General features: G+C 34.7%; 1 protein-coding gene across 4 annotated transcripts in view; it reads right to left on the bottom strand.

The window, feature by feature from the left end:
- The window catches only part of TDRD3 (tudor domain containing 3), a 167,952-nt gene that overhangs the window by 75,153 nt on the left and 64,895 nt on the right, over positions 1–27,904 (bottom strand). For 3 of the 4 annotated variants that reach the window (XM_046028287.1, XM_046028288.1, XM_046028290.1), the window contains exons 3-6: positions 27,363–27,428; positions 14,885–15,045; positions 9,181–9,322; positions 1,302–1,373 (exon numbers count right to left, since the gene is read on the bottom strand). In XM_046028287.1, coding sequence (XP_045884243.1) covers positions 1,302–1,373; positions 9,181–9,322; positions 14,885–15,045; positions 27,363–27,428 — 441 coding nt within the window. The remainder of the gene's footprint in view (positions 1–1,301; positions 1,374–9,180; positions 9,323–14,884; positions 15,046–27,362; positions 27,429–27,904) is intronic. The other variant, XM_046028289.1, reaches the window with a different exon arrangement.

The raw sequence follows: 27,904 nt of genomic DNA, 5'->3' as shown, positions 1-27,904 counted from the left end.
AGGACAGCAAATTCTTACAAACATGTATTTGTTAGATTCAAATGCAAATTATTAGACTACTTATGCTCTGTTTCCATTCTGAAGGTTTACTACATTGGTAGAAGTGAGAACAGCATCAACATGGGTCAGACTATAGGGCATCATGCCTCCTTTCATTTTGACTATGCCTGGCTCCAAAGCATGGTAAAATTGGCATATTTTTAAAGTATTTTCAAAATAGTCATGATGCACGAATGACATTAATTTTGAGTTGACCCTACAAAAATATTTTTGGAAAAGGATGCCAGTCAACTGACTGTACCCATTTATCTGCTGATCAGCCAGATGTTGTTTTTTTTTCCCACAACAAACCAAACCAAAACAAAACTGCTATGATGTAGCTCTGTTTCTCACCTGTTGTATCCCCAACTCATCTTCACTCTGAGCTAGCACTCTCAAAGAAAAATAAAGAGCAAATGCAAGGCAGATTACCAACAGCTAAATGCTGGTGCCATCATGAAGTAAAGAGAAAGCTGCCACAGGCATTATTCTCACACTCAGCAGGGATAAAGTAGGGAAAGGCTGCAGGAGACTGTTGTGAATACAATTTGATGCTGAGTACAATCAGGATGACCCAAGATACCCGCCAGCCAAGGTGTTACTTCAATGTAACATTTTGCAGAGGCTGGGTTGAAAAATAGGAAGTTGCACACTTTTAGCATTTATGAGAGAAGGATCAGGGCTGCTGTGGTTAAAAAAATAAGCACCAAATAGAAATGAAATTAAGTTCTCGCCTGAGACGGGTATTTGGATCAAGGCAGAAGAACAGATTCCAGGGGAGGACAGCTGGGACAGCAGGCCCCACTGAAGTGCAATGAGGCCCTTCCCTGCCTCTGTGTTCTCACGTTTATGTCTCATCCTTCAGTTGACACTTTCATTTTCTCTCTCTCTCTTTGTGTTTCTATGACAAAGTGGGAAATTACAACATACATTTGTCCTCTTACTTTCGAATTTCTTCTCTCTCTCTCTCTCTCAAAAAAAAAGGGGGGGCGCCCCATCCTATCTTAATTAGTTCTAAGTTGCAGCTCTTCAGGTGTGCCTCTTAATTGTTTCATCTTTGGGTTAACAAGCTCTTGGGAAAAGAATCTACACCAACAATTTAATTAAGAAACTCCACAATTATTAAATTTCTGTATTTAATATATTTCCACATAATTCCCATGACCTCTAAATAGTTCAGCATAAAACTAAACAAGTTTGAATACAAATGAAAAACAATTTTTTGCTGATTAAAATTCATCTGCCAACATGAAAGTCATTACCTGTCCAAAAGGCACAAAAGGAGGTGGTCCACCTTCAGTTCCGATATTACTTCTATTGTGTTTTGACAAGCTCTGTGAGAAAAGTGAGTCACAAAAGAGAATTATACCATTTACAATGTACCAGGAATCCACTTACTTTAGTAGATTATACAGAACAGGAAAAAAAGCCTTCTATAAATTATTTCAAACTACATTACATATTTTATGTAATTAGGCAATAACTAGGCAAATGTTCTCCTCTCACCTCCCCATGCTAAACTACACATTCAAATACAATTTTCAGAAGCACCTATTAACCTGCTTCCATAAAAGGAAAACTTAACTAGTTAAAAAGAACAAAACAAAACAAAACACAACCCTCCTCAAAAGGGGTAAATTCAAGACAACAAATATTGGTAATAAGAATTTTACTTTAAAGCATATTAAAACTATAATTTGACAGACAAACATTACCTGGAAATGATCTTCAAAATAAATTTTTAGACATAAAAACTATTAGCAAACAACATACTTGTGACAGTGTGATAAAATACACACACACACACACATATATATACTTGGTCCTCCTCCCCAGTTCCTGGAACAGAGCTCCTAAAACTCTTTGAATTTCCTGAGTGATAGGGCTGAGAGGAGCATTTTCTGTTATTCATAATAAGCTTCTTTGAGGATACCTGAGTTTATGTTAACGAGGCAATTATTGATGGGTCCTCCCAGTAGCTCCAGGATGGGGGCTGGTTGCTAGAGGCACCAATAATGTGATTAGAAGGTAGAAGACTAACAAGATGGGATTGGGAGGGAGATAAACCATAACAGACTCTTAATCTCACAAAACAAACTGAGGATTGTGGGTGGGGGGGGTGTGAGGGTAGGGAGAGGGTGGTGGGGTTATGGACATTGGGGAGGGTATGTGCTATGGTGAGTGCTGTGGCAATTCACAGACCTGTACCCCTGGGGTTAATAATACATTATATGTTTATAAAAAAAAAATAAAACACACACACACACAACAAAAAAGAAGGTAGAAGACCTTCTTAGAGTAATTTAAATTAGAAGAACTAATCACCAATGTCCAGTGGTTTAGTCAATTATGCCTATATAATGCATCTCCTCTGAAACCCTAAACAATGAGGTTCAGAGGGTTTCAGAGAGTTTCTAGGCTGGTGAACATATCCATGTGCTGGGAGGGTAGAACACACCCAATTCTAGAAGGACAGAAACTCCTGAGCTAGGGACCCTTCTAGACCTTGTACTTCTTCATCCTGCTGTTCATCTGTATCTTTTGTAATATCCTTTATCATAAACCTATAATAGTAACTAAAGTGTTTCCCTGAATTCTGTGGGCCATTATAGCAAATTATCAAAACTGAGCAGGGTACATGAATATCCCCAATTTGTAACCACACTGGACTGAAGTGTGGGCAACCTGGGGAACCACTATTTGCAACTGGCATCTGAAGTGGTGGACCAATCATGTGAGATTAAGTCCTTAAGATTAAGTCCTTAATCATGTGAGATTAAGCTTAAGCTTAAACTAGGGTCTGTACTAATTCCAGGTAGTGTCAAAATTGAATTAAATTTTAGGATATCCATGTGGTGTCTATAGAGAAGCAGAGAATTGCTTGGTGTGGAAAGTATATACAGTTGGTGTCAAAGTGTGATTAGCAACAGTTCTTAGGGATACTTACAGTAATAGTGATTTCTAATTATTTAAAGAGATCATATTATTATAGTTTCTGATATGGAGGCTTTAAATTATGGTAAAATTCCCTCAATAAAGTCTTGTTTTTCAAATTAATTCATACTTTGAAGAAGTAATCAGTCCACTGTTCTTTAATAAAAATAAGCTTCCAAACCCCACCAATTTCAGTTTCCTTTATCTCCTTCTTGCATTCAAGACTAGAGAGATAACAGTGCATTATAAAAATGGAAAAAAAGATCCTCCTAGTAAAACAATTTCTCACATCATAAAATCTTTCAAAAACATCACAAGGAATCATCTGAAGGACTGCTTTCAGTCAATTCCTCTTATCTGTTTTATTTTTGAGGTGTTAACAAATGTCTGTTAAGCACTAGTTGTCATTTAATACATCTTTTCAACTTTAAATATTTTGTGCACCTTTAATAATTATCATTAGAAATTGTTATGTTTAAAATTACTATGCTTAAAATTGCATTAGAAATTGCTATTTTTAAAATTTGCACATTTGAAAGTGCAAATCATCATGTGCACTTTTCAAACATGTTCTAGAGTTCCCAAATTATATAAAGAATGCTATGCATTTTAGGTAATTTATATAATGAATACTAAGACTAGGGGTGCCTGGGTTGTTCAGTTGGTTAAGTGTCCAACGTAAGAGATGGTCCAACTTGTAAGATGGAGCACCACACTGGGCTCCGTGTTCAGTGGGGAGTCTGCTTGAGTTTCTCTCTCTCTCTCTGCCACTCTCCCCATTCACACTTTCTTTCTCTCTCTCTCAAATAAATCAATCTTTAAAAAAGAATGCTAAGACTAAAGGCAGTAATACTATTCAGTTGATTAAGCAGAGTAATTTAAACTGTATAGGAATTTCATATTTCTTTACAAGCTATACTTAAGATTTTAAACTACTTTAAGAAAAACAGCAAATGTATACAATTATCTAGGGTCCTTTTCTCAGCTTCAGTTTAGATATAAGAATAGGATTATTCAAACATCAATCATTTCAATTTATACTCTAATTTCCTCAAAAAGCTCACATAAGCTGCTAATAATGCCATCTCTCAATATACATTATATAATTCAAACATAGAATTTCTACTTCTCATCCTGACAAACGCACAAAAGTCAGACTTCATCTCCCTCTATAAACAAGTAGGAATCTGGACAAGATGTAAAAAACAACTGTTTTAAGGCATAGGATAATAAGTATTGCAGGACTATAACCCCTGAAAGAAAGAGAAAAAAAAAACAAAACAAAACAGATGAGCTCAGCATTTCTGCTCAGAAATATGATGCAGATAGAGAGCACAGAGAGCAACATTGAGAAAATGAATTTCATAATACAGGCAGGCTGACACAACTTGAAGTTGTAGGGCAGAGTTTTGTAAAAGAGGGACCTGCAGAGAAAAGAGGCTCCAGAAACCAACATGTGAATTCCCCGAAGTCATTACTGAGAACTAGAATGAATGAAAAACAAGAGCAAGTTGTAAGCATCCATTTATAATAGCATCAAAAATACTTAGGGATAAACTTAAGAAACCTATAGACTGAAAACTATAAAAAATGCTGAAAGAAATTAAAGATGATAACAGTAAATGTAAAGATACCTTGTGGTCATGGATTGAAAGAATATTGTTAAGATGTCAATATTACTCAAAGTGGTCTAGAGATTCAATGCAATCCCTATCAAAATCCCCCCAAAATTTTTTTTTTGCAGATATAGAAAAATCCATCCTACAATTCATATGGAATCTCAAGGGACTGTGAATAGCCATAACTATCCAAAAAAGGCCTCACATTTCTCAATTATACAACTTAGCACACATTACTATAATCAAAATAGCATGGTACTGGCATAAAGACACACATATGGAATAAAAGAATAAGGAACCCAGCATAAACCCCTGCTTGCATATATGGTCAAATGATTTCTGATGAGGGTGGACAAGACCATTCATTGGGAGGAGAGAAATGGTGCTGGGAAAAGGGTATCCACATGCAGAACAATGAAATTGGACCCTTAACTTGTATCATATAAAACATTAATTTAAAATGGATCAAATACTAAATTCAAACCCATAAAAGTCTTAAATAGAGAAGCAAAGTTTCAGGACCCTGGATTTAGCAATGATTTCTTAGATGTGACACCAAAAGCACAGGTAACAAAAGAAAAAACCATGAAATTAAACTTCACGAAAATTAAAAACTTTTATGCATCAGAGGACACTACTGACAGAGTAAAAGGCAACTCACAAATATGGAAAAATATTTGTAAGTCACACATCTGTTAAAGAACTGATATCCAGAAAACACCAAGAATTTATATGATAAAAAACTAAACAAACCAGTTAAAAAATGGACAAGGACTTAAACATTTCTCCAAAGAAGATAAACAAATGGCCTATGAAAGGCTACTAAATATCACGAAGAATTAAGGAAATGCAAATCAAAACTATAATGAGATTTCACTTCACACCTACTAAGATGATTATTATAAAAATAAGATAAAAATGATTGGCAAAGAGGTAGAGAAATTAGATCTCTTGTGCATTGCTGATGGGAATATAAAATGGTATAATCACTACTGAAAACAATATGGCAGTTACTCTAAAAATTAAACATAGAATTACCCTGTGACTTAGTAATTCTACTTCTGGGTTACATGTCCAAAAGAACTGAAAGCAGAAACCTGAAAAGATATTTGCACAACCAAGTTCATAACAGCACTGTTCACAATTGGCAATAGAAACAACTCTAATGTCCATCCATGGATGAATGAGGAAAATGTGTGTACACACATACACAAATGGCATAGTGTTCAGCCTTAAAAAGCCAGACAATTCTGACATATTCTGCAACATGGCTGAACCTTGAAAACATTATGCAAGTGAAATAAGCCAGACACTAAAGACCAAATATCCTATGATTCCATTTATATGAAGTACCTGGAGTAGTTGAATTCATAAGGACAGACAGTAGAATGGTGACTACCAGGGGTGGCTGTAGGAGGTTTGTGAATTTATTTCTTGGGTATACAGTCCGAATTTGGGAAGACAGAAATTCTAGATATGGATGGTTGTGATAGTTGTATTAACAATATAAATGTATTTAATGCCACTGAATTTTACACTTAAAATGGTTAAAATGTCAACTTTTTGTTATATGTACATTACCATACATACATACCAAAGAAAATAACTAACCTAGATCTGTCATGGGAACAGGCTGAGGGGCACTAAAATGATACAGGAATGACATTACTTGGTAAATTACATTTGGTTTAGAAATCTGTAGAACTTGTCTTTGTCCAACATACAAAACATTTTGAGGTTTGAGTTTTTTTTTCTTTTCATCACCTATCTATTACCAATTTGTTATAGCTATAACACCTGCACATGGTTTAAGTACTACCCAGTGGGGCACTTGGGTGGCTCGGTCATTAAGTGTCTGCCTTCCACTTAGTTCATGATCTCAGGGTCCTGGGATAGAGCCAGGACCTGCTTCGCTGGGAGCCTGCTTCTCCCTCTCCCACTCCCCCTGCTTGTGTTCTCTCTCTCACTGTTTCTCTCTCTGTCAAATAAATACAATCTTAAATAAATAAATAAATACTGCCCAATGTCCCCTATTTATTTTACAAAACAGTTAGGGCCCTCTTTCAAAATTAACTCTATGGTTTATGGCTTCTTTGTGTACATCTAATTTCTAAGTGTACCACCTGCCAGATGCTTATTAAGTAATTGAATTCTCCATGGTTTCTACATCACTATGGTTACCAAATCAAAACAGCAACAACAACTATGAAACCAAAGAGAACTATAATCATATTAAGATGCTTTTTAATGCTTTTTAATGTAAATTTTTATTGCCTCCTAACAAGAAAAATAACACAGCTTTCAGGAAACAAAATGCAAACATAATATAATAAAACATTACAAGGACAACTATCAAATTACTACTGTGTGTGTGTATGCATGTGTAGTGTATGTTTTAGGGGTGAGGAAGTTTCTAGAAATGTTTAACTGACTTATAGTTAGTGAAGTAGTTCACCGGCTGGGGTTGGGTAAATAATTTAAGGTACTGGTCTGACTGGAGAGCATCTTACCATATTTTAAAAAATCTCTAATAAAAAAAATAATTTATTAATGTGAATAGAATGATATGAAATGGGTGAGATTTCTCTAGGAAATTCAAAGTTCATAAATGTGGCTATTTATGTAAAAGTATCAAGCCACTTCTGAATTACTTGCTTTTGAACATTTTAAACTAAACAATGCAGTTATGGAACATTATTTTATACTGCATAGTACTGCAGGCCTAAATGTAGCACATTACTATCATAGGTAATGAATCCTAAGGAATAAAAAAAATCCCTAAATTTCTTTACTATTTACTTCCTGAAAAGAGGTGCTTTCAAACTATGAAAATAGAAAAGAATAACGTATCATAAAATAGCAAAAGCTTCTATTGCTAGGCCCCTTGGCTCATTCTAGGTAACAGGAAAGATTTAAGGGTAGCATAAGAACATCAATTTTATCAAAAAGTAATTAGTTTTATGGGCTTTGTAACTTACTCATTCCACAATCATTCGTTTTAATGTTTTTTGTATGTAAGGATCAGGGCTCTGCTTTAGAGATACCGGAAGTCTGAGATCTATCACCTACTAGCTCTCTAATCATAAAATATATTATTTAACAGTTCTTTAAGTCCATTTTCTAATCTATATGGACATAATATTCCCTCATAAGACTGTTAGGAGGATTACATGGTATACTGATGCAAGAGTCCAGCACAATACTACAGACTGTTCAATAAATATTCAAAAGGCACAAACAATTCTGACCTCAAAAAGCTTGCAATCTATTAAAGAAGTTAAGTAAACATATTTTAGTGTTAAGTAAAAATAATATGCTTCCTGATACAAATAAAATGGTCTAAGAATTCCATAAGGAGAAACTACTTCACTTGGTAAAGAAGCAAGCATTTGATCAGGGTGTAAAAGTGTGGGGACAATTTGGCCATGCAGGGATCAGGAGAAAGAAAACAAGATAAATAATATAAATATGGGGAAAGCTTTTCCCCCCAAAAGAATAACTGAGGAAAGCATAGAGAATCAAAGAAAGAGTAAGTAGGTCCATTTGGCTAGAACAAAATCCATGTAAAATAATTTAGAAAGTTAAAAAGGAAAACTGGAACCAGGGCTAGATTGTAAACAGCCTCGAATGCCAAATTAAGGCATTTCAAATAAAAGCAGGGTATCTTGTGTTCTGAGTGATGCTGAAGGAAGATAATCTTGAAGAAATAAATAAAATGAATTAGAAGATGGTGAAAGGGTATATGGAGAGACCAGCGAAAAGGCTACTGCAATTGTTCAGGCGAGAGATGCAAAAGACTTAAAGTAACTGAGTTGTGAATATTTTTTAAAATTTTAAAAATAGGCTAAACAAACAAACAAACAAACAAAAAACCAAACTATAGCAACAGCAATGGACCTGGAGAGAAAAGGACCAATTTAAGGTCTGACTGCAGTGGATCTACAGAATTGATTGCTGGAAGCAAACCAGAGACAAAATCACTAGATAACCTAGATGACTAGGAGAATGAAGATACCACCAATATAAATGGGGAAAACACCAATTAACCCAGGAAGACACCAATGCCCAGGAAGACAACATAATAATGATCTCTCCATTAATGTGAAAAATCTGGACACCAATGCCCAGGAAGACAACATAATAATGATCTCTCCATTAATGTGAAAAATCTATACATACAATTGCTTTCAGTTGTATATATGTGTGGTTGTACATTAAGACAAATATACATTATATACATGTATATTCACAAACACTGTTTTTTTGCAGAATTATACACAGATACATTATACATAGTTTATAAATGGTATCTTGGAAGTTTTGAAAACTTGTCAGTAAAGAATTACTTTTTAAAATATGTAATAAAATGTAGTAAATACTGAAAAATGACATCTGCTCAAGACAAAGAATATACTTAGATAAAGGTAGATAGTTTTCTGTAAAGATCACTGTCTTCCATTTGATTCAACTCTGACACAAGAGACTAGTTTTACTGTTCATTATGGACAATCTCCTTAAAACACAGAATGCAATAAAAAAAGTGAAGTTTTTTTAAAAGTTCAAGCCATTTTTCTTAGTTTACACTTACTCTCTGTAACTCCCATTTCTCAATAAGGTGTTCTACTTCACCACCAAGAACTGTAGTGTTAGAGTCATTCAAGAGCAGGAATCCATTTTTTATATCTACAATGCCTGAGAGCTTCACTTTAGTTCCAGGTGGTGTGTTCAGGCTAAAGAAAGGGGGGGGGGGGGGGAAAAAGAGTTAAAACACACTGAAGTTCCTTCCCCAAACTCAAATTTAGTCCCGAATCTGGTCAAGTTCTTCAAAACATACTCATACAAACACTTTTTTTTTTCAGGAGACACTGGCTATATAGTGCAAATAGATTATGTATAGGTAAGAGGTCAGAAGACTAGGTCCAAGGCTGTCACTTTTTCCCTTACTGACAAATGAACTTCAGTTTCCCCATTAAAAACAAAACAAAATTAAAAAAAAAACCACAATGTGGACAATAAAAAATCACACCTCAGAAATTTGTAAGTAAGAGTTATGAAAGTACCTTCTCATGCTGTACACAGCATGCTGTACAAAGAAAAGATCTGTCATTTTTCCCTCTGAGCTTTGACAATGCATTGCAAAGATATACTATGTGCAAAATTAAGTTTCAGTACACAAAAAGATATCTGACCGGTAATAATCCTAGAAATTTTACATCTTTATGAGCTACCATAATGCATATAAACAATGCTTCTTGTTAACCATCTAGTTAAAGACCAAATGAGTTGTTTATTTTAATCTTAAAAGAACTTGTCTGTAATAGGCTAAATATTATTAGACTTAAGGCAAACAGTACACCATGATCCGTTTTACAAACACCAGAGAGGAAATGTTTATACCCCTACCAACTGTTTGTTAGAAGAAATAGTGGAAGGAACCATTTCATTACTGAGATTTATCCTAAAGTAAAAGCACAGATACTGAGTCCCACCCCATCTCTTTGCATATGCGGCAAGGGATAAAGTACTCTTCAACAGGAGTAAAGACCATTCTCGAATACTTAGAACAAATTAGAAAAGAAGTCTGAAATGGTTTCATGTTGTCCACATTTTTAAAGCACGGGATATTCACCATGTGCTGATATATGCAACAGCAAAATCAGTGGAAAGCATCAATATCATCGGTCTGGTTTGAAAAAAAAAAAAAAAGATGGTTTTAAAACAGTTATTAACAAGAAGAAATAGAATCCACCTGTTTTTAAAGCCTCAAAGATCTCATAGAAAGTAAGACATTATCTGGTAAAAACTATTCTGAGGATCTCAAGCTTTGCCATCACATGAAATTCATGGAACAAATGGTCATGAACAGCCATGCCTAACCTAACTCTTAAGTGGAGAGCTCTGTGGTGGTAAATAACTAAGGACAATATTTATCAGACTTCAGTATCAGCAACAGTTGAATACAGTTACACTAAGTGAAGAAGTTTTTCTCAATTTTAGGCAATCAGCAGATCCAGATTTTCATAACTCTGTATCAAAAAAGTTTCAACTACAGGATGCTACACTCTTTAAAGAAACTACTCTAATTACTGAACTGTATCATTTACATAAGACTTATACTTCAAAACCATTTTTAGCCAATACTTTCTTACAAATTGATGAAGTTGAAAAATGCAATGAAAATCTAGAAACATAAATTAGCAATAAAAAATCTACGTAAGAACTTAAAAGACTGGATGCAAATTATGGGGACATTTAAGTTGTGATAATATAACTTAAAAACTAAAAGCTAATCTGAAAACAAATGATAAACGAATTTTTGTATGAAGTGACTGTACCTTTCTCAAACTCTCCTTAATAGGTTAAGAGAAAAAGTTGTCAAATTATTTGAAGATGTACTTAAAATTTCATTAGGATAACTGATAAAAAGTCCCACTCACCAGATTAAAAGATAGTCCTATGCCCACAAAAGGATAAATAGATGCTAAAATTTTAATATAATTTTTAATGTAATTTTTTAAATTTAATATAATTTTTAATATCGCTGTCAAGGCCCTAACTAACCCTTATTCAGAGAGCATATTTTAATTTAATTACTGTTTTTACTGGCACTCCAAAATGCCTCTACTCTCTCTTCAATGCAATCTTTAAAAAGCTATAACAAGACAAATAAACATAAAAACAGTGAGAACTGGGTGTTTAAAAGTTGAAGCCAATCAGGAAGTAGAACAGAAGAATTGAAAAAAGCACCCCAAAGAAATGTAATGGCCACTGAAGACAACACAGTCCAGATCAGATCCTGGTGTATCCTCTCTTCCTCTCTACTGAATTATTCTACTTTGCTTCTAAACTAACCACTAACCAATTACTTTGATAAAAGTCTCCCAGATACTCACATGTAAAAACATTTCTGCAGGCTGTTGCTTTCACAGCAACAAAAGTAGACATGCTACTTGGACGATGAGTCAATGAGCAAGTGGTAGTATTTTTTTTTTTTCAATTGTCAAATTGCAATAAATTTAACAAAAGAAAACAGTTAACAACATAAGGAACCCTCCTTCCTGGACGATCTTGTGTCTTCATTTAGCTCGGAGAAATACAGAGCAATAAAATCAGACAAGTCAAGTCTCACATGGCAAGTCTTTCTAAATCATTTGTGAACTCCTTTGTAGGGGATTTGATTGAATTTGTCAAAGGAGGAGAGGCTGTCTTTCACCACAAAAGTAGGAACACTTCCACTCTTCAAAAAGACAACAGGGGAACCTGGGTGGCTCAGTCAGTTAAATGTCCAACTCCTGATCTCAGTTCACGTCTTGATCTCAGGGTTGTGAGTTCAAGTCCTGCACTGGGCTCCATGCTGAATGTGGAGCCTACTTAAAACAACAACAACAACAAAAACCATAATGCAAAATCAATAAAACCTGCTTTGTATATAAAAACCAGCATTTCAGGGCCACCTGGGTGGCTCAGTTGGTTAAGTGACTGCCTTCAGCCCAGGTCATGATGCCAGGGTCCTGGGATCAAGCCCCACGTTGGGCTCCCTGCTCGCCAGGGAGTCTGTTCTCCCTCTCTCTTCCTCTGCTTGCTGGTCTACCTGCTTGTGCTCTCCCTGCTTGTGCTCTCTTTCAATAAATAAAATCTTTTTTTAAAAAATCAGTATTTTAGACAAATATATATCTTCTAAGGAAGGAATTCCCTTTACCAGAGGCAGACACAGATTGAAGAAAGAATAAAAAGAAGGGAAATTATTGAGCATGGCTTAGAGGCCTCAACCAATCACACTTCTTCCCATATACCACCACCCCAAATCACCAAAGCTCTTCCAAATGGAACTTTTCACTCATTTGTTTTCGGGACAACATGTCTCTGCACGCACTATTCCCCCCTCACTAGTCTCGAAATACTCATATTTTAAGTCTTATTCCTGGCTCCCCCCAGTAGAGTAAATTTTCTAGACTCCTAATTCTTTTTTTTATTTTCAAATTTTTTTAAAGATTTTATTTATTTGTCAGAGAGAGAGAGAGAGTAAGGGCAAGAGAATGACAGGCAGAGGGAGAAGGGACTTCCTTTGCTCAGCAGGGAGCCTGATACGGGACTCTATCCCAGGACCCTGAGATCATGACCTGAGCTGAATGTAGACACTTAACTGACTGAGCCACCCAGGCATCCCAATTCCTAATCCTTTTAGTTGACATATTTATTATAACTTATATGCTTATGTGCCTACCTCATTAGCAGAGGAGCTATTTGGAGCAAAAATCTAAACTTTTTTTTTTTCTTTTTAACTTTTGTGCCCTAGCACCAGATAAAGGGGCTAGAACACAGCAGATGTTAAACACTTATTAAATGCTCACTGAGGAGAGAAATATGGTCTAGGAGTTTACATTAAGTGAAAAAGCTCAAAGGACCCAGAGCAGCAAACATGAGCATATAGAACACCACTACAAATGTCCAATGAAAATTCCCACCTTGGAAAATTGCTCAAACTGAATAGTGGGGACACTGATGTTAAAGGAAACATTTCCCCCTTCCTTCTCATTGCTTTTCTCCATCCCAACAGGAATGCCAACTCTAAAAAGTTTCTCATGGAAACACACACAGAACAGTGAAATTGGACCCCTGTCTCACAATAGTCACAAAAATTAACTTGTAATGGATCAAGGACTTTAATATAAAACTTGCTACCTAAGGCTCCTAGAATAAGACACAGAGAAGAAGCTTATCAGTATTGGTCTTGGCAATGATTTTGTAGACATGACACCAAAAGTACAACAACAAAAGCAAAAATCAATAAATGGAACTATATCAAACTCAAAAGCTTCTGCACAAAAAAAAATGAAAAGAAAATGTACAGAATGGCAGATAATTTTTGCAAACCATATATTGGATAAGGGATTAATATCCAAAATACATGAAGGACTCTGTCAACATAATAAAAAAAAAATCTGATTCAAAAATGAGAAGAACTAAGCAGACATTTTTCCAAAGAGGATAGCAAAATGACCAAAAGGGGGTGAAAGCTACTCAACATTATTACTCATCAGGGAAATGCAAATCAAAACCACATGAGCTATCACCTTACTTTTCTTAGATTGGTTTTCATCAAGAACACAAAAGACAAGAGATGCTGTCGAGGATGTGGTGAAAGGGGAACTCATACATTGTTGGTAGAAATGTAAATTGGTTCAACCACTATGGTAAACAATATGCAGATTCTTCAAAAACTTAAAAATAGATCTACCATATAATCCAGCAATTCCATTTCTGGGTATATACCCAAAGGAAATAAAAGCAGGATTTTGACCAGAAATACATACTCTCATGTTTACTACAACATTATTCATAATAGCCAAGATTTGGAAACAACTCGAATGAATGGATAAAAAAGATGTGGTATGTATATACAGTGGAATATTATTCAGCATGAGAAAGGAGAATATCTTTCCATTTGCAACAACATGAATGGACCTTAACTATTACGCTAAGCAAGATAATTCAGACAGAGAAAGACTATATGATATCATTTATATGTGGAATTCAAATAAGTTAAATCTGTAAAAAGAATAAAATGGTGGCTACCAGGAAATGGTGGGGAGGGATAAGATTAAAGCAGTTTAAGGGCACCAATTTGTAATGAGCCACAGAGATCTAATACGCAGTCTAATAAACACAGATAACAATATTATGCTATAATTATACAATGTGATAAATATTGTTACATTAGGGATAATATATAAGGGTATCAAAGTAAAATGCTATATGATTTAAACTTACACAATGTTACACATCAAATTTATGCAAATAAAAATAAAAATTTCTCATAAAAATAGCCAAAGAAGAATTTAGAAAATTGTTCCTTATGGAGTTCCTTGTCCTCTCAGGAAGTAGAATGGCACATGTCTCTAGTTTCAATCATTTCCTAAGAAAATTCATTAATCTATAAAACTTTTCTAGTGTGATGGACACAGCTGCTGAAGAAGAAATGGTAACATATTCAGAGAAATTGTTCCTGGAAATTTCTGACCTAAAATTTACTGAAAAAACCAGAAATGATTACTTTCCATACAAAACCACCTTGAATTTTTTTTAAAGTAATTAACATTTAAGAAAAGAGTAACTTCATTCCTATTTTCCTATACAGACGAAGTAGAAATACAAATTCTTTACTTTCTTTTGAAAAATCATAATAGGCACTTATAATAGTTCATTACTTCTTTCTAAAATTCATAAAACAAAATCCATTTTGAATAGCACCTTCACACTGCAACAAATACAGAAATTAAAGTGTCAATCACCTTATTTTTGACATATAACTAAATTCCACAGCTGTGCAACTTATATGCCCATCAGTCATCTGCAAACGCAGCATTCTTGGTGCAGCCTGAGATTCTTCATTGTCCTTTGGTGCAGCAACATTGCGAATTTTTTGAATTTGCAAAACACATGGACCTTCAAGCTGTCAAAATACAAAGGAATAAATATCACTTTCTAGCCATGGCGTTGTTTTTCATTTATTCTGTTTCCCTCTTCCTTAATGGTCATACTTCATGATTTATAATAATTTCAGTTAAATAAGGTCAAAAGTAAAATTACATAACATACATCAGGATTTGGGGGGATTTAAAGCTAAAACTTCAAAAGGGTCTCCTGAATTCACTAATTCTGAATGAATTTTCAGAAAGTAAGGAGAAAACCTGAGGAAAACCAAGTTATATTTCTGGATTAAAGGTGTATTAATAGGTGTTTTTAGTATTATGTGCTCTAAATTATTCATATGCACGCCCCCATCTTCTCCCATGTACATTAAGGGACAATCTGGAATTAAAGAACTTGGTAATTTTTTTTCAAAGAAAGATTTTATTTATTTATTTGACAAAGAGAGAGAGATCACAAGTAGGCAGAGAGGCAGGGGGGCGTGGTGGGGGAGAAACAGGCTCCCTACTGAACAGACAGCTGGATGCAGGGCTCTATCCCAGGACCCTGGGATCATGACCTGAACCAAAGGCAGAGGCTTAACCCACTGATCCACCCAGGCATCCCTAAGAACTTAGTAATTTTTTTTTTCCATTTTATTTATTTTTTCAGCGTAACAGTATTCATTCTTTTTGCACAACACCCAGTGCTCCATGCAAAACGTGCCCTCCCCATTACCCACCACCTGTTCCCCCAACCTCCCACCCCTGATCCTTCAAAACCCTCAGGTTGTTTTTCAGAGTCCATAGTCTCTTATGGTTCGCCTCCCCTCCCCAATGTCCATAGCCTGCTCCCCCTCTCCCAATCCCACCTCCCCCCAGCAACCCCCAGTTTGTTTTGTGAGATTAAGAGTCATTTATGGTTTGTCTCCCTCCATCAACGTAACACCACCAGTTGGAAGGAGTATATACTGTTTAAAAACAGCAGGTTTAAAGCACGCCCTCTTCTGGCATTAATGAAGAATACAATACTCCAAAATTTAAACAATATAAAGTTCAAAAAGTGTGAGCTGTACTGGATGTATTTTCACATTATCTTTTCAAGTAAATTTAAATCTAATGCTGTACTACATGCCTGGCACTAAAGAGAAGAAATGCTCTCTCTGGTCACATTTCAATCAAAGCCAAAAATAAAATTGATGGACTAATCAGCTCTTAAAAATTTTATATAACAAAATGCCTATGATATAATTGGGAAATGCTGGTAAAATCTGCTTACATGGTGGAAAAATAACTTTATTACAAAGTGATATTTTCTACATTATAAAATATACCTTTCAGTAGTATCATACCTACAAAGGAAAAAAAAGGCTACTTTTTTGTTACATAGTGTTACATAAAATCTTTCTGTGCATAACAATATAATTTATATTTTCAGCAAAGAAAAATGTGAAATGATTTGACAAACATTTACACTTAATTTCTTGAGTAAGCATGTCCCAAATACAAATTTCTACTTCATATTTACCAGTATTTTGCCTATGGAGAAATAACTTTGATATATATTTAGTCCTAAAGAATATAATTAGAAAAAAGAGACTAAAATTTCATCTAATTTTCAGTTACAAAAAAAAAATTCCAACTTAAAACAAGTCCAAAATCTTTAATAAGTACAGATATGCTACAAATTCAGGATGAACTTTTTCTTTTGCTTTGTTAATGTCATTAAAATAAGGACATTTAAATTAAACCATAGACAGGTTATAGTTATTATAATGTTTACCGTTCTCTTTTATTTTTCTACTCCTAATATTTTTAGCTTAGACATTAATGAATATACAGCTTGTGCTGTCCAACCATATGTGACTACCTAAATTTATATTTAAATTAAGTGAAATTTAAAATTCAACTCTTGAGTAACATTATCCATATTTCAACCATATGTGACACTTGAGTAACATTATCCATATTTCAAATGTTCTGTATCTGGATAACACAGATATAAACTACCTACATCACTACAAAAAGTTCTATTAGATGATCGATGATCTAGATCTATGCGTTCCAAAGTGAGACACATGTATTTTACGGAGAGCACATCCATTGAACTGTGACAGGAAAACTTTTGCTTCTGTTTAATTCTTAGTAAGAAAGAAATTAAACTTTCCTAGGATTTCTTATCCAGCATGACAAGGGCACCCTAACTTGGTCATATGAAATACAGATCACAATGTATCTTTATGGAATTGCAGAGTCCTACAACCCTGCTAAGACACTGATTCTAGACTTCTGGCCTACAGAACTGCGAGAGAATAAATTTTTGTGTTTCACGCCACCAAGTTTGTGGTAATTTGTTACAGGAACCTTAGGAAATGAATATACCCACTCATGGAATGATTTATCTGATTGGGAAAAATATACCGTATATAATGGACTCAAACTGGGCTCATCCTCACCCTTCTTTTTCTTGGGATCTAGCTAGGAACTCTGAGGTATTTACTCGGGCTCGTCACTGGATTGACGCTACCATGAAGGAGTGTCAAAGTCTGTCTGGTTTGTGGTTCAGTTAGTCCATTCGCCTCTCCCACTAAACCAGGTCTTTCAAAGTAATTTTCATTAATAATAAAGTTGATATTTTGGCCCACATCTCCCACACTTTACTTCTCAACTGATTCAAAAGCAAAGCAGAAAAGGAGGTACTATTTATTAGACTCTTCTTAGAAGAGTCTACAATCTTTTCATGGTCACTTCTCCATGAGAATTATCAAGTCTTAATATTAGTTATTCCACAATTCAGAAATGTTCTATATGTAAGCCAACAGATATAATGAATATTTTCATTATTATGTTTATAAAATTCAGCTTATTATACTCTGTAATAAACAAAATACTAGAAGTATGGGACCTAAATAAAGCACAAACAGTAGTATAAAATGGTATAGGTCTAAGATTATAAATCCTAACTTTAAAATCCTGGATCTAAATGACTCAACTGGTTGAGCATCCAACTCTTGATTTTGGTTCAGGTTAAGATCTAGGCATCATGAGATCAAATCCAGCTTTGGGTTCCATGCTCAGTGGGGAATCAGCTTTCCCCTCTCCCTTTGCCTCTACCCATGCTTAGCATTCTCTTTTTCTCTCTCTCTAAAATAAATAAATAAATCTTAAAAAAAATAAATAAAATCATCTAAAGGCATCCACAATAATGAATGAAAATTAACCTCAAAAATCTGTGTCTAACTGGGCGCCTGGGTGGCTCAGTGGGTTAAGCCGCTGCCTTTGGCTCAGGTCATGATCTCAGGGTCCTGGGATCGAGTCCCACATCGGGCTCTCTGCTCGGCAGGGAGCCTGCTTCCCTCTCTCTCTCTCTCTCTGCCTGCCTCTCTGCCTACTTGCGATCTCTCTCTCTCGCTGTCAAATAAATAAATAAATAAAACCTTTAAAAAAAAAAAATCTGTGTCTAACTAGTGTCAAGGGCAACCCCAAAGTAAAAAAAGATATAAATTCCAGATGAAAATAATAAAAAACAAAGATTAATCTGTATACAGTGTTAGAAATTTCAGAACATTGGTCACATTATCCATTCAGGCATCTACAGTAAATCTCAATTTAGCAGACATTTTCCGCCAGAGAGGATCTATGTGTGCTCCTGGCAGTAACAACCCTGCAACTGAGATAGCCTCAACTCTGGTGGAAAAGTAGCAAAATTAACCTTAGCCAAAACCTCAGCTCCAGATACTCCTTCTAGAAAAAAGCACTGGTGATTCAGGTGCCCAGAATTCCCACACAGACAGATCAAGAAACATGAAATCACAAGAAAATATCAAGAGACTCACAAGGAAACAAGCCATAAAGCATGAGAATCATAGAAAAATTAAAAATTAAAAAAATTAAGTCTTCAAGGCCTGGGGAATTGGAATTATCAAAAGCAGACTACAAAATAATAAGCCTGGTCTAGAGAACTTATATAGCTTGTATTAGAAGAGAGAGAAGAAAATTAATGAGCTAAACTAACAAGTTATGAAAAGAACAACAGACTGAGCTCAAATAAGGTAGAAAAAAGAAGATAATATAGAGAAATTAATGAACTAACAAACAAATTCAAGCTTAGCAAAGACTAGTGTTGATTCTTCACAAAGACTAATGAAACTGATACTGAACAGGACTGATCAAGAAGCAGAGAGTAAAGATGCCAGTGACTTAAGAGATAATAAAAACATTCAACATACTTTCATCAGCAGTGGAAAAATACAAGAGAACTATGCAGAGCAGTCTAAGTATCCATCAACTAGTAAATGAAAAGAAGAAAGTGGTATATCCATACAATGGAATACTACTCAGCAATAAATAGAAACAAACTACTGACACATTAACCTCAAAACATTCACTAAGTTAAAGACTCCAGATACAAGAGAGTATATACGGTGTGTTTCCACTCATGTGAAATGTCAACAAAAGGCAAATTTATAAAGAAAGCATAAAAGAATATACAGATATAATATTAAGAATAATAAGTACAAGTTAGCAGAATTTAAGAACAATAGACAATTATCAGAGAGAAAAATTAGTAATTTTTTAAAAACACCATTTACAGCAGCAAAAATAAAATACTCCAGGAATAAAGGAATAAAGCTTACAAAAGATACAAGACCTCTATACTTTCATAAATTATAAAACTATGGAAAAACTAAATAAACGAGGAGATACATCTAGGAGTGTGCTAGAGGCAGCTCATACCAGTTCACAAGACCCTATTATGCACATTTCTTCCCAATTCTGGCATCAGTGATTTCATGGTGTAGCTTATAATCAGCCATAGTGATAATACTATTGCTACAAAAAGTAGCAAGTGCTATGTATTAGGGCTTTTTTCTTCTCTTCACAGAGGCACCTTATAAGCATTTCACTGATAAGATGGTAACATAATGATATCAATTGTCTTTAAACTGATTGGCCCAACAGACACATGAAAAAGTGCTCCACATCACTCGACATCAGGGAAATACAAATCAAAACCACAATGAGATACCACCTCACACCAGTCAGAGTGGCTAAAATTAACAAGTCAGGAAATGACAGATGTTGGCGAGGATGTGGAGAAAGGGGAACCCTCCTACACTGTTGGTGGGAATGCAAGCTGGTGAACCACTCTGGAAAACAGCATGGAGGTTCCTCAGAAAGTTGAAAATAGAGCTACCCTACGACCCAGCAATTGTACTACTGGGTATTTACCCTAAAGATACAAATGTAGATCCAAAGGGGCACGTGTACCCGAATGTTTACAGCAGCGATGTCCACAGTAGCCAAACTATGGAATGAACCTAGATGTCCATCGACAGATGAATGGATAAAGAAGAGGTGGTATATATTTACAATGGAATACTATGCAGCCATCAAAAGAAATGAAATCTTGCCATTTGCGACAACATGGATGGAACTAGAGGGTATTATGCTCAGCAAAATAAGTCAATCGGAGAATGACAACTATCATATGATCTCCCTGATATGAAGAAGTGGAGAGGCAATGTGGGAGGTTTGGGGGGTAGGAAAAGAATAAATGAAACAAGATGGGATCAGGAGGGAGACAAACCATAAGAGACTCAATCTCACAAAACCAACTGAGGGTTGTCGGGGGAGGAGTGTAGGGAGAGGGTGGTGGGGTTATGGACATTGGGGAGAGTATGTGCTATGGTGAGTGCTGTGAAATGTGTAAACCTGGCAATTCACAGACCTGTACCCCTGGGGCTAATAATACATTATATGTTAATAAAAAATTAAAAAAAAAAACTGATTGGCAAATTCAGTGCAATTTCAATCAAAACTCCACATCTTTTCTTTTTTAAGATTTTATTTATTTATTTATTTGACAGAGAGAAAGATCACAAGTAGGCAGAGAGGCAGACAGAGAGAGATGGGGAAAAGCAGGCTCCCTGCTGAGCAGAGAGACTGTTCTGGGGCTTGATCCCAGGACTCTGAGATCATGACCTAAGTCAAAGGCAGAGGCTTAACCCACTGAGCCATCAGGTGCCCCAAAACTCCAACATCTTTTAAGAAACTTGATCATTTGATTCTAAAATGTATACCAGTGTGGGGGTGGGCAAGGACAGAATAGCCTAAGGAAGAGTAACATATTTTACAACCACAAGATTAGAAAAATTTGATCATTTCAAGTGCCACAAATGATAGAGATTAATGGTATCTCACACATACTACTGAAGGTAATATAAATTTGGTACAACCACTTTAATAAATAATTTGGCATAATCTTATAAAGTTCAATACTGGCTTAGCGCTAGAACATAATAATTCAATCCCTGGTTATGTTCCCCAGAAAAACTCTTACAAACATGCATCAAGAAAAATACACAAATTTGTTCCTAAAAGTAGTGCATCTATTATAAAAACAAAAGAAAAAGAAAAGCAATTAAATATCCTTCAACAGGAGAATGAATAAGTAAACTGAAGTATATTTACACAGTTTAGTATATATAAAAGAGAAAAATGAATGCATAATAGATATATGCCACATGGACACCTATTAGACACAGAGCACTGAATGACAGAAGCAAATTACAGCAGACAGTATGTTAATGTTTTATAAAGCTTAAAAATAAAAATATATATTGTTCATGAATAATGACATATGACTAAAATATTTTTAAAAGTAAAGTTAAACTCAAAATTCACAACAATCTGCTCTTGGTGTGGGACGGAGGAAGAGCTAGGACACCCAGGTAGGCAGAGTGGTGCTGTAATGTTCTAGTTCTTCTACCAGGCTGAGACTTCAGACGTGCTCACTTTATTATTAAGCTTAAAGCATATATGTTTGTATATGTTAAATATTACATTAAAATAGTTCAAAGAGTTTACATATATTTTGAAATTAAGACATTGGGTAGTTCACAGAAATATCAGGAGAATTAAAGAACTAGGTCTGTTGCCTACACAGAGAGAAAAAACACTCATAATCAAACCATAGAAATGGTTTAGTGGCCATGGTGTGTTGGTAAAACAACAGTTCTTGGATGGGGAGGGGAGAGAAGAAGGCTTAATATTTGTAGCATCTGCCAACTTCCATGGCTGATTTCAACTACCAAAATGTTACTGAACTCTAAACTAGGAAGACATGCTGACAATCAGTGTTCGTGAGCTCTAATGAATGGGACCCAGCACACTCCAAGCATCTAGGTGAACACCTGTTCCATCAGCCTCACTGGCTCTAGACACCTATCCCAGGACTGCTGCAGCTACTACCCTAGAAACTCAAACTCGCTGTAGCTTCTACCACTAGAAGAGAGCATTCACTATGGTTCCTGCTTATTTGAATGATTAGCCCAAGTCCATAGAGGCTACAGATGACTAGCAGAGCTGAGGTACATATGCATGGCATGGTTGCAATGGAGGCCGCAGAAAATGTGTCTGGCATTTTCTTTCTCTTCACCACCATGACTGGAAAGATGGCACATTCCTTCATACACAGGAAGAGAACTCAAGTTCTAGGAATCACAAATGTCCACTATACATATCTTCCGTGTATTGTTATCAGTCAAGATTTTGTCAAGCTGTTTTTTATAGTTTGTACAATAAACCTTTTCATTGTATATATCATATATATATATAGTATTATATTATATATATTATTGTAATATATATAATTAATATGTGTGTATATATGTGTACATATACACCTATATGCACATTCACTCTTCTATCCTAAGATTTTAAATATGCCCCCCAAATGGGGATCTGCCCACTATTACCTCACTGGGACGCACACCTCTAAAAACTAATAGTCTAGCAAGAAAAGCAACCTCCCCACTTCACCAAGCTGCCCTTTCATCACAAGCACTTCTGACATAATATTGATTTCACTACATGAACACATAAGTTTCTTTTTTTTTTTTTTTATACTTGACATAAAAACACATAAGTTTCTTGATCTCTCATTAGGTTATGTGTTCCAACAAGGCAGGGGCTGTCCTGTTGATCGCTGCATCCCTTGAACTCAGCACAAATATGCATTCAAAATTCCTTGATAAATACAGTATTTCCTTTGTCTTCAAAATAATTTGCCTCAGTTTACCTCCAGATCTATAAAGTGTGATAGGATCACTTGTGTATCTTAAATGAGAAAACTGAGAGCAGAGGGTAATGTATTCTGCCAGATATCATTCAGCTAGTAGGAAGGAGAATTAGGATTCAGATTGAGATCTGTCTTATACCAAAGTCTGTCGTCTTTTTATTACGCATTTTAAAACTATAACAAAATTTGTTACATAGCAAAAGCAGATACAGGTCTAAAGGGCAATGGAAATACTGATGCTTAAAAATTAATTCTGCTCAAAAGGGGTCAATAAAATTAGGAGAGAAGTGGAATATGAATGGGGATTTACAGAATAAATAGCAGTTTGCCTGGAAGCATAGACAGATTTCAAGGAAGTTAAGTTCCTTCATCTCTGCAGTAAAAAGAGGGCAGTAATCATTTCTGTTTTCAGTGTTTTTCTGAAGACTACAAAGATAGTGCATATAAACTGCTTAACATTGGATATAGCAGAGCAGATTTTCAGTAAGGAGGAGGAGAAGGAGAAGAGAAAGAAGAGTTTGCTGGAAATCAGGGCTCTCCTAGGTAAGTTAGAAGCTTGTACCAAAAAAGATCAAGAAAAAAGTAAGTCAAACACACTGGGAATGCTGGGAATACCTTTGCAAAGGTAGTCCCTCATCCCTATCTCAAAATTTTCAAGCTATATTCACATACAGCGAGAGTATAAATGTAAAAAAAAAAAAATTATAAATAACAGTTAAAAGAAAATTTCTGAATCCTAAATATGGTAGTACCTTTACTAGAAGATGACCTAAAAGTTTCCACTCCTCAGACATTTTAAAAACAGAGTATTATAAAAACTTATTGAGAAATAGATATAATCTTGAATAGGTTCTTCCAAACTTGAGATCCCCTGTGAAAAGCATCAGTTTATACATCGAAGTATGTAGCACAGAACATAATTTTTCTTATTCAATCATTCAGAGCAATTATAGCAAATGAAATATGAGGAAAATACTGTGGGACCCTCTGTCAAAGGTAACCCTTCTACTAGTGTATCATTAGCCTATTTCCACACCTCTATCCTTCAACTTTTTAGCTTTTTGTTCTCTGGGAGAATTAAAAAAGAAAAAAAAAAAAAAGGTGAACAGTTTGTTTTTCAGTTATCAGAAGAGTATTTCCCTATTATATATTGTTTAGTACAGTTATTTTTAAACTCCACAGAAGTTCTACTAATATTTGCCAATAAACACTTGTAAATAAAGCAAAGTAAAATCAATATTTCAGAGTAATCCATTGTTCTGAAACGTAAGAGTGCATGTTTTATTTTAATAAGTCACCAGAAGGAACACTGACAAATTGTATTATTCACCAGAGAATAAATTAACATACATAAAACATGATATAATTTTATTTAAATTAAAACTTAAAACTTTTTTCAATTATTTTTCTTTTGAAAAACATCTAATTTTCTAAACTGATGGTGAAAGGGCATTCACTTTGAATTTTAAGGCAGCGAAGCCATCTTGTGGTTGATGTCAGTATTGCTATAGCTTTGAGTGGGTCCCTCCCATTAGTAAAATTAAGTCTTTAATCACAGTTTGACCTTTAAAAAGGCATATACAACCTGTCATTTTTAAAACTTAGAAGGAAAAAATAAATACAGACCTGAAAGTCTTTCTTTTTTAGGGTTCCACAGTAATGCATAAGGTCAACACGTAGCTGGACTGGTATTTTTATAATAACCTCTACTTTATAATTCTATACTTTGGTTCAGAGGCTTAAGCTACTACTGCAAAATATTACACTTAAAAAAAGAATATGAAAAATACTAAACAGTTCTGTATAAATAATAGTTTTACTTCTTTTTTTGTAATGACTTTGTTCCATGATTTTTAGCTTATAAGCCACCAGGTTCCAAGAACTTATAATATCTAAGAAATGCAAAGTCTGCCCTAAAACACTCAGAAAAAAAGTTACAAAGGTGGCTTCCCCACCACACCTCCCTCCACTCTCACAATCTAAAACTCAAAGATAAACTGCCTATGGGAAGACATGGCTTAGGCTTGGAAGCCTGGAGACAGCAGTCATCTTCCCCCTCAGCATTTTTTTTTTTTTCTTTTTTAAGTATGCTGGGAGTGGGCGTTAAACTCATGACCCTGAGACCAAGACCTGAGCTGAGAGTAAGAGTCAAACACTCAACTGACACCCAGGCACCCCATTCCCTTTTGGCATTTTTAAAATTTGTTTCAAACCTTTTCATTAAGGTCATGGGCAACCTTAGGGAGAAAATATAGGAACTGAAAAACAATGTTAAGAGAATGGAAGGAAAGAGAAAAGAACCTGAACAAAACTATTATATTAATTAATGATTAAGTTACTTGCACTTTTTGCAATTCTACTTTCTTCCAAATTAACAGTGATAACTAAAAACAATTATTTAGACTTCAGTCTCACACCCCAGATGACAATGCCTTTCTGAAGGCCCCGGATTTGTCTAGAACAAAAAAGATGTAAATTCAAGGTATCCATGATTAACTGTCTTCTAACTACAGGCCTACAATCTTTCTTTCTTACCTGATCACAGTTCAATCAGCTCTCCATTTTTCCTTTCCACTCTCAAATTCCTAAATGCTAAAAATGGTATTATCCAAGACTTAGTAAATATAATAACAATACACACCATGTGAGCATTTACTTTTGTCCTCTTTTGGGAGAAGTCTGAAGATTCCTCTCTACACTCCTTTAATCTACCTCCAAAGAGGATTAGTGCATCGATGTTAGTCACTTTTCCTGTAAAGAACAGTTGTACTCATCAGACCTCTCCAAGATTGCTGCCTAATCTGGGATTCTATAGTCCAGAAACTTGCTAAGTATGCTTGCAGACCACCAGAATCAACATCCCATGGAAACTTGTCCAAAATACAGATTCTCAGGCTCTATCCTAATTCAGTGGAATCAGAAACTGGGGGAATCCTGGGGTAGAGGGGAGGGGCTGGCCATCTGTGTTTTATCCAAGTTTCACGGTGATTCTGGTATACGATGAAGTCTGAAAACTACTACCACAACCAAAAAAAGAGATGTATGGAAACTGGAGAGAACTCTAAGAACAATGAAGCTGAATGGAAAATTTGAGACAGAATAAACAAAGGAATCAAGATAACTAGCTTTAGCAAAAGAAACCTGTGGCAATGACATTTACAAGTCCTCAAATATATGAAGAATTAGTCTCAAGAGAAAGTACGCAGATGTTCTCCATTCCCCCTGAGGGAAGATCAAGAAGACATTACGAACTTTAAGTTGTAGCATAAGAAATTTAGATTAAAATAAAATTAAAGTTTGCTGACACAGAGTGCTGTTAAATATTAAAATGAATTGCCGAGGAGTTTATAGAACCTCTTCTCTGAGTATCTGTCTAAAAAATGAGAGTAGATTAGAATTCTCATATGGCTCTTTCCTGAAAATGATTACCATCATTTATACAAACAGATTAATATTTAGAAAATGTGAGAAACCTTTTTACACTATATACCTTTGACAATTATCTAATACCGAAGTGTTAAAATGGTAAGAGTATTTATCCAAACACAAAACATACACACTGAAAGCATTTATTTATAGATAATGACATTCTTTAATAGTTCAAAAAGTGACCAATAGCACATAAAATTCTTGGCTGACACAATTCACATGTATTTTCAAATAAAAGAAGAAATATAAGTAAAAAAGAAGTAAAAGAGTAGTTGATATCTAAAAACTGTATCCCTAGATTTTAAAAAGATCACTGCACAATTCATAATATGAATACATATATATGAAATTATTGAATCTATATGACATGTATAATACATACATTATATTATGTATATTATGTACTAATAAATATATGTGGTACAAAATGGAAGCAATAACCAAGTGCACAGCTTTGATGAACTGCTCTTAATATCCTCTCACAATCTCACAATTTTATATAAATAAGTTCATTAAATAAACATGGAAATAGGTAACTAAAATTAAAAGGTACAAAAAGGTCCTTGTCCTGTATTCTAACAATATTTGCTAAGTCTCACATTAATGAGCATAAAATTCCTGAAACTGAGAGGTTTTTTAAAAAATATTTTAAAGTCACCAAAAGTTTAAAACTTCAAGTCAATAATTTTCCATTTGTACAGAAAGTCACTAGGATAACTCTGTGACCTAGTCACTTCTAAAAAATTTTGCAGTTGCAGTCTTTACTGAAAAAATATAATTCCAGTAATTTAGTAAATGTTCATATTTATTGTAGTTAGCACAATTTAGGAAGTTAATATTTTTCTTTACCTTTTCTACCTTTCCACCATTGATGTCACTGGGGAGGAATTTCTTGCCAATTGTTCTTAAGTCTGTCTAAAATAAAAATATTATTATTAAAATATAATTATAGAGAAAAGTAAATCTAAATCTAATCTTACTCATAAATAAAAGATGAAATTTATTAACACCTGTAGAATAAAATTTAAGTCAGTATCTTTTAGCTGATTATGAGATCTATACATACAATCGATCTTTTCAAGTAACATAGTACCATACATATGTTATTGAAAGTACACTGGTAAGTTGAACAGTAATGTTTAAGGCCTTAGTTCTGGTTATATTCCTTTCAATAACTTACTAAATCTTCTCTATTAAAACCTAATACTTGATTTTATATTACTGTAGTCTTACTAAAAAAAAAAAATAATGCCCCAATCCCAAGCCAACTGACTACTTTTAAGTATATAAACAGAATATATTTTTGATAACAGAATCCTATATAACACTCATATGAAGAGTCATGAAAACACATTATTCTTTTGGCTGTGATACCTATTACAAAGCTACAT

The sequence above is a fragment of the Meles meles genome, chromosome 14, assembly GCF_922984935.1.
Source record: "Meles meles chromosome 14, mMelMel3.1 paternal haplotype, whole genome shotgun sequence".
NCBI classification, from domain to species: Eukaryota; Metazoa; Chordata; class Mammalia; order Carnivora; family Mustelidae; genus Meles; species Meles meles.
Note: the sequence above shows the minus strand (reverse complement) of the source record. Positions and strands in the feature narration are given on the sequence as shown.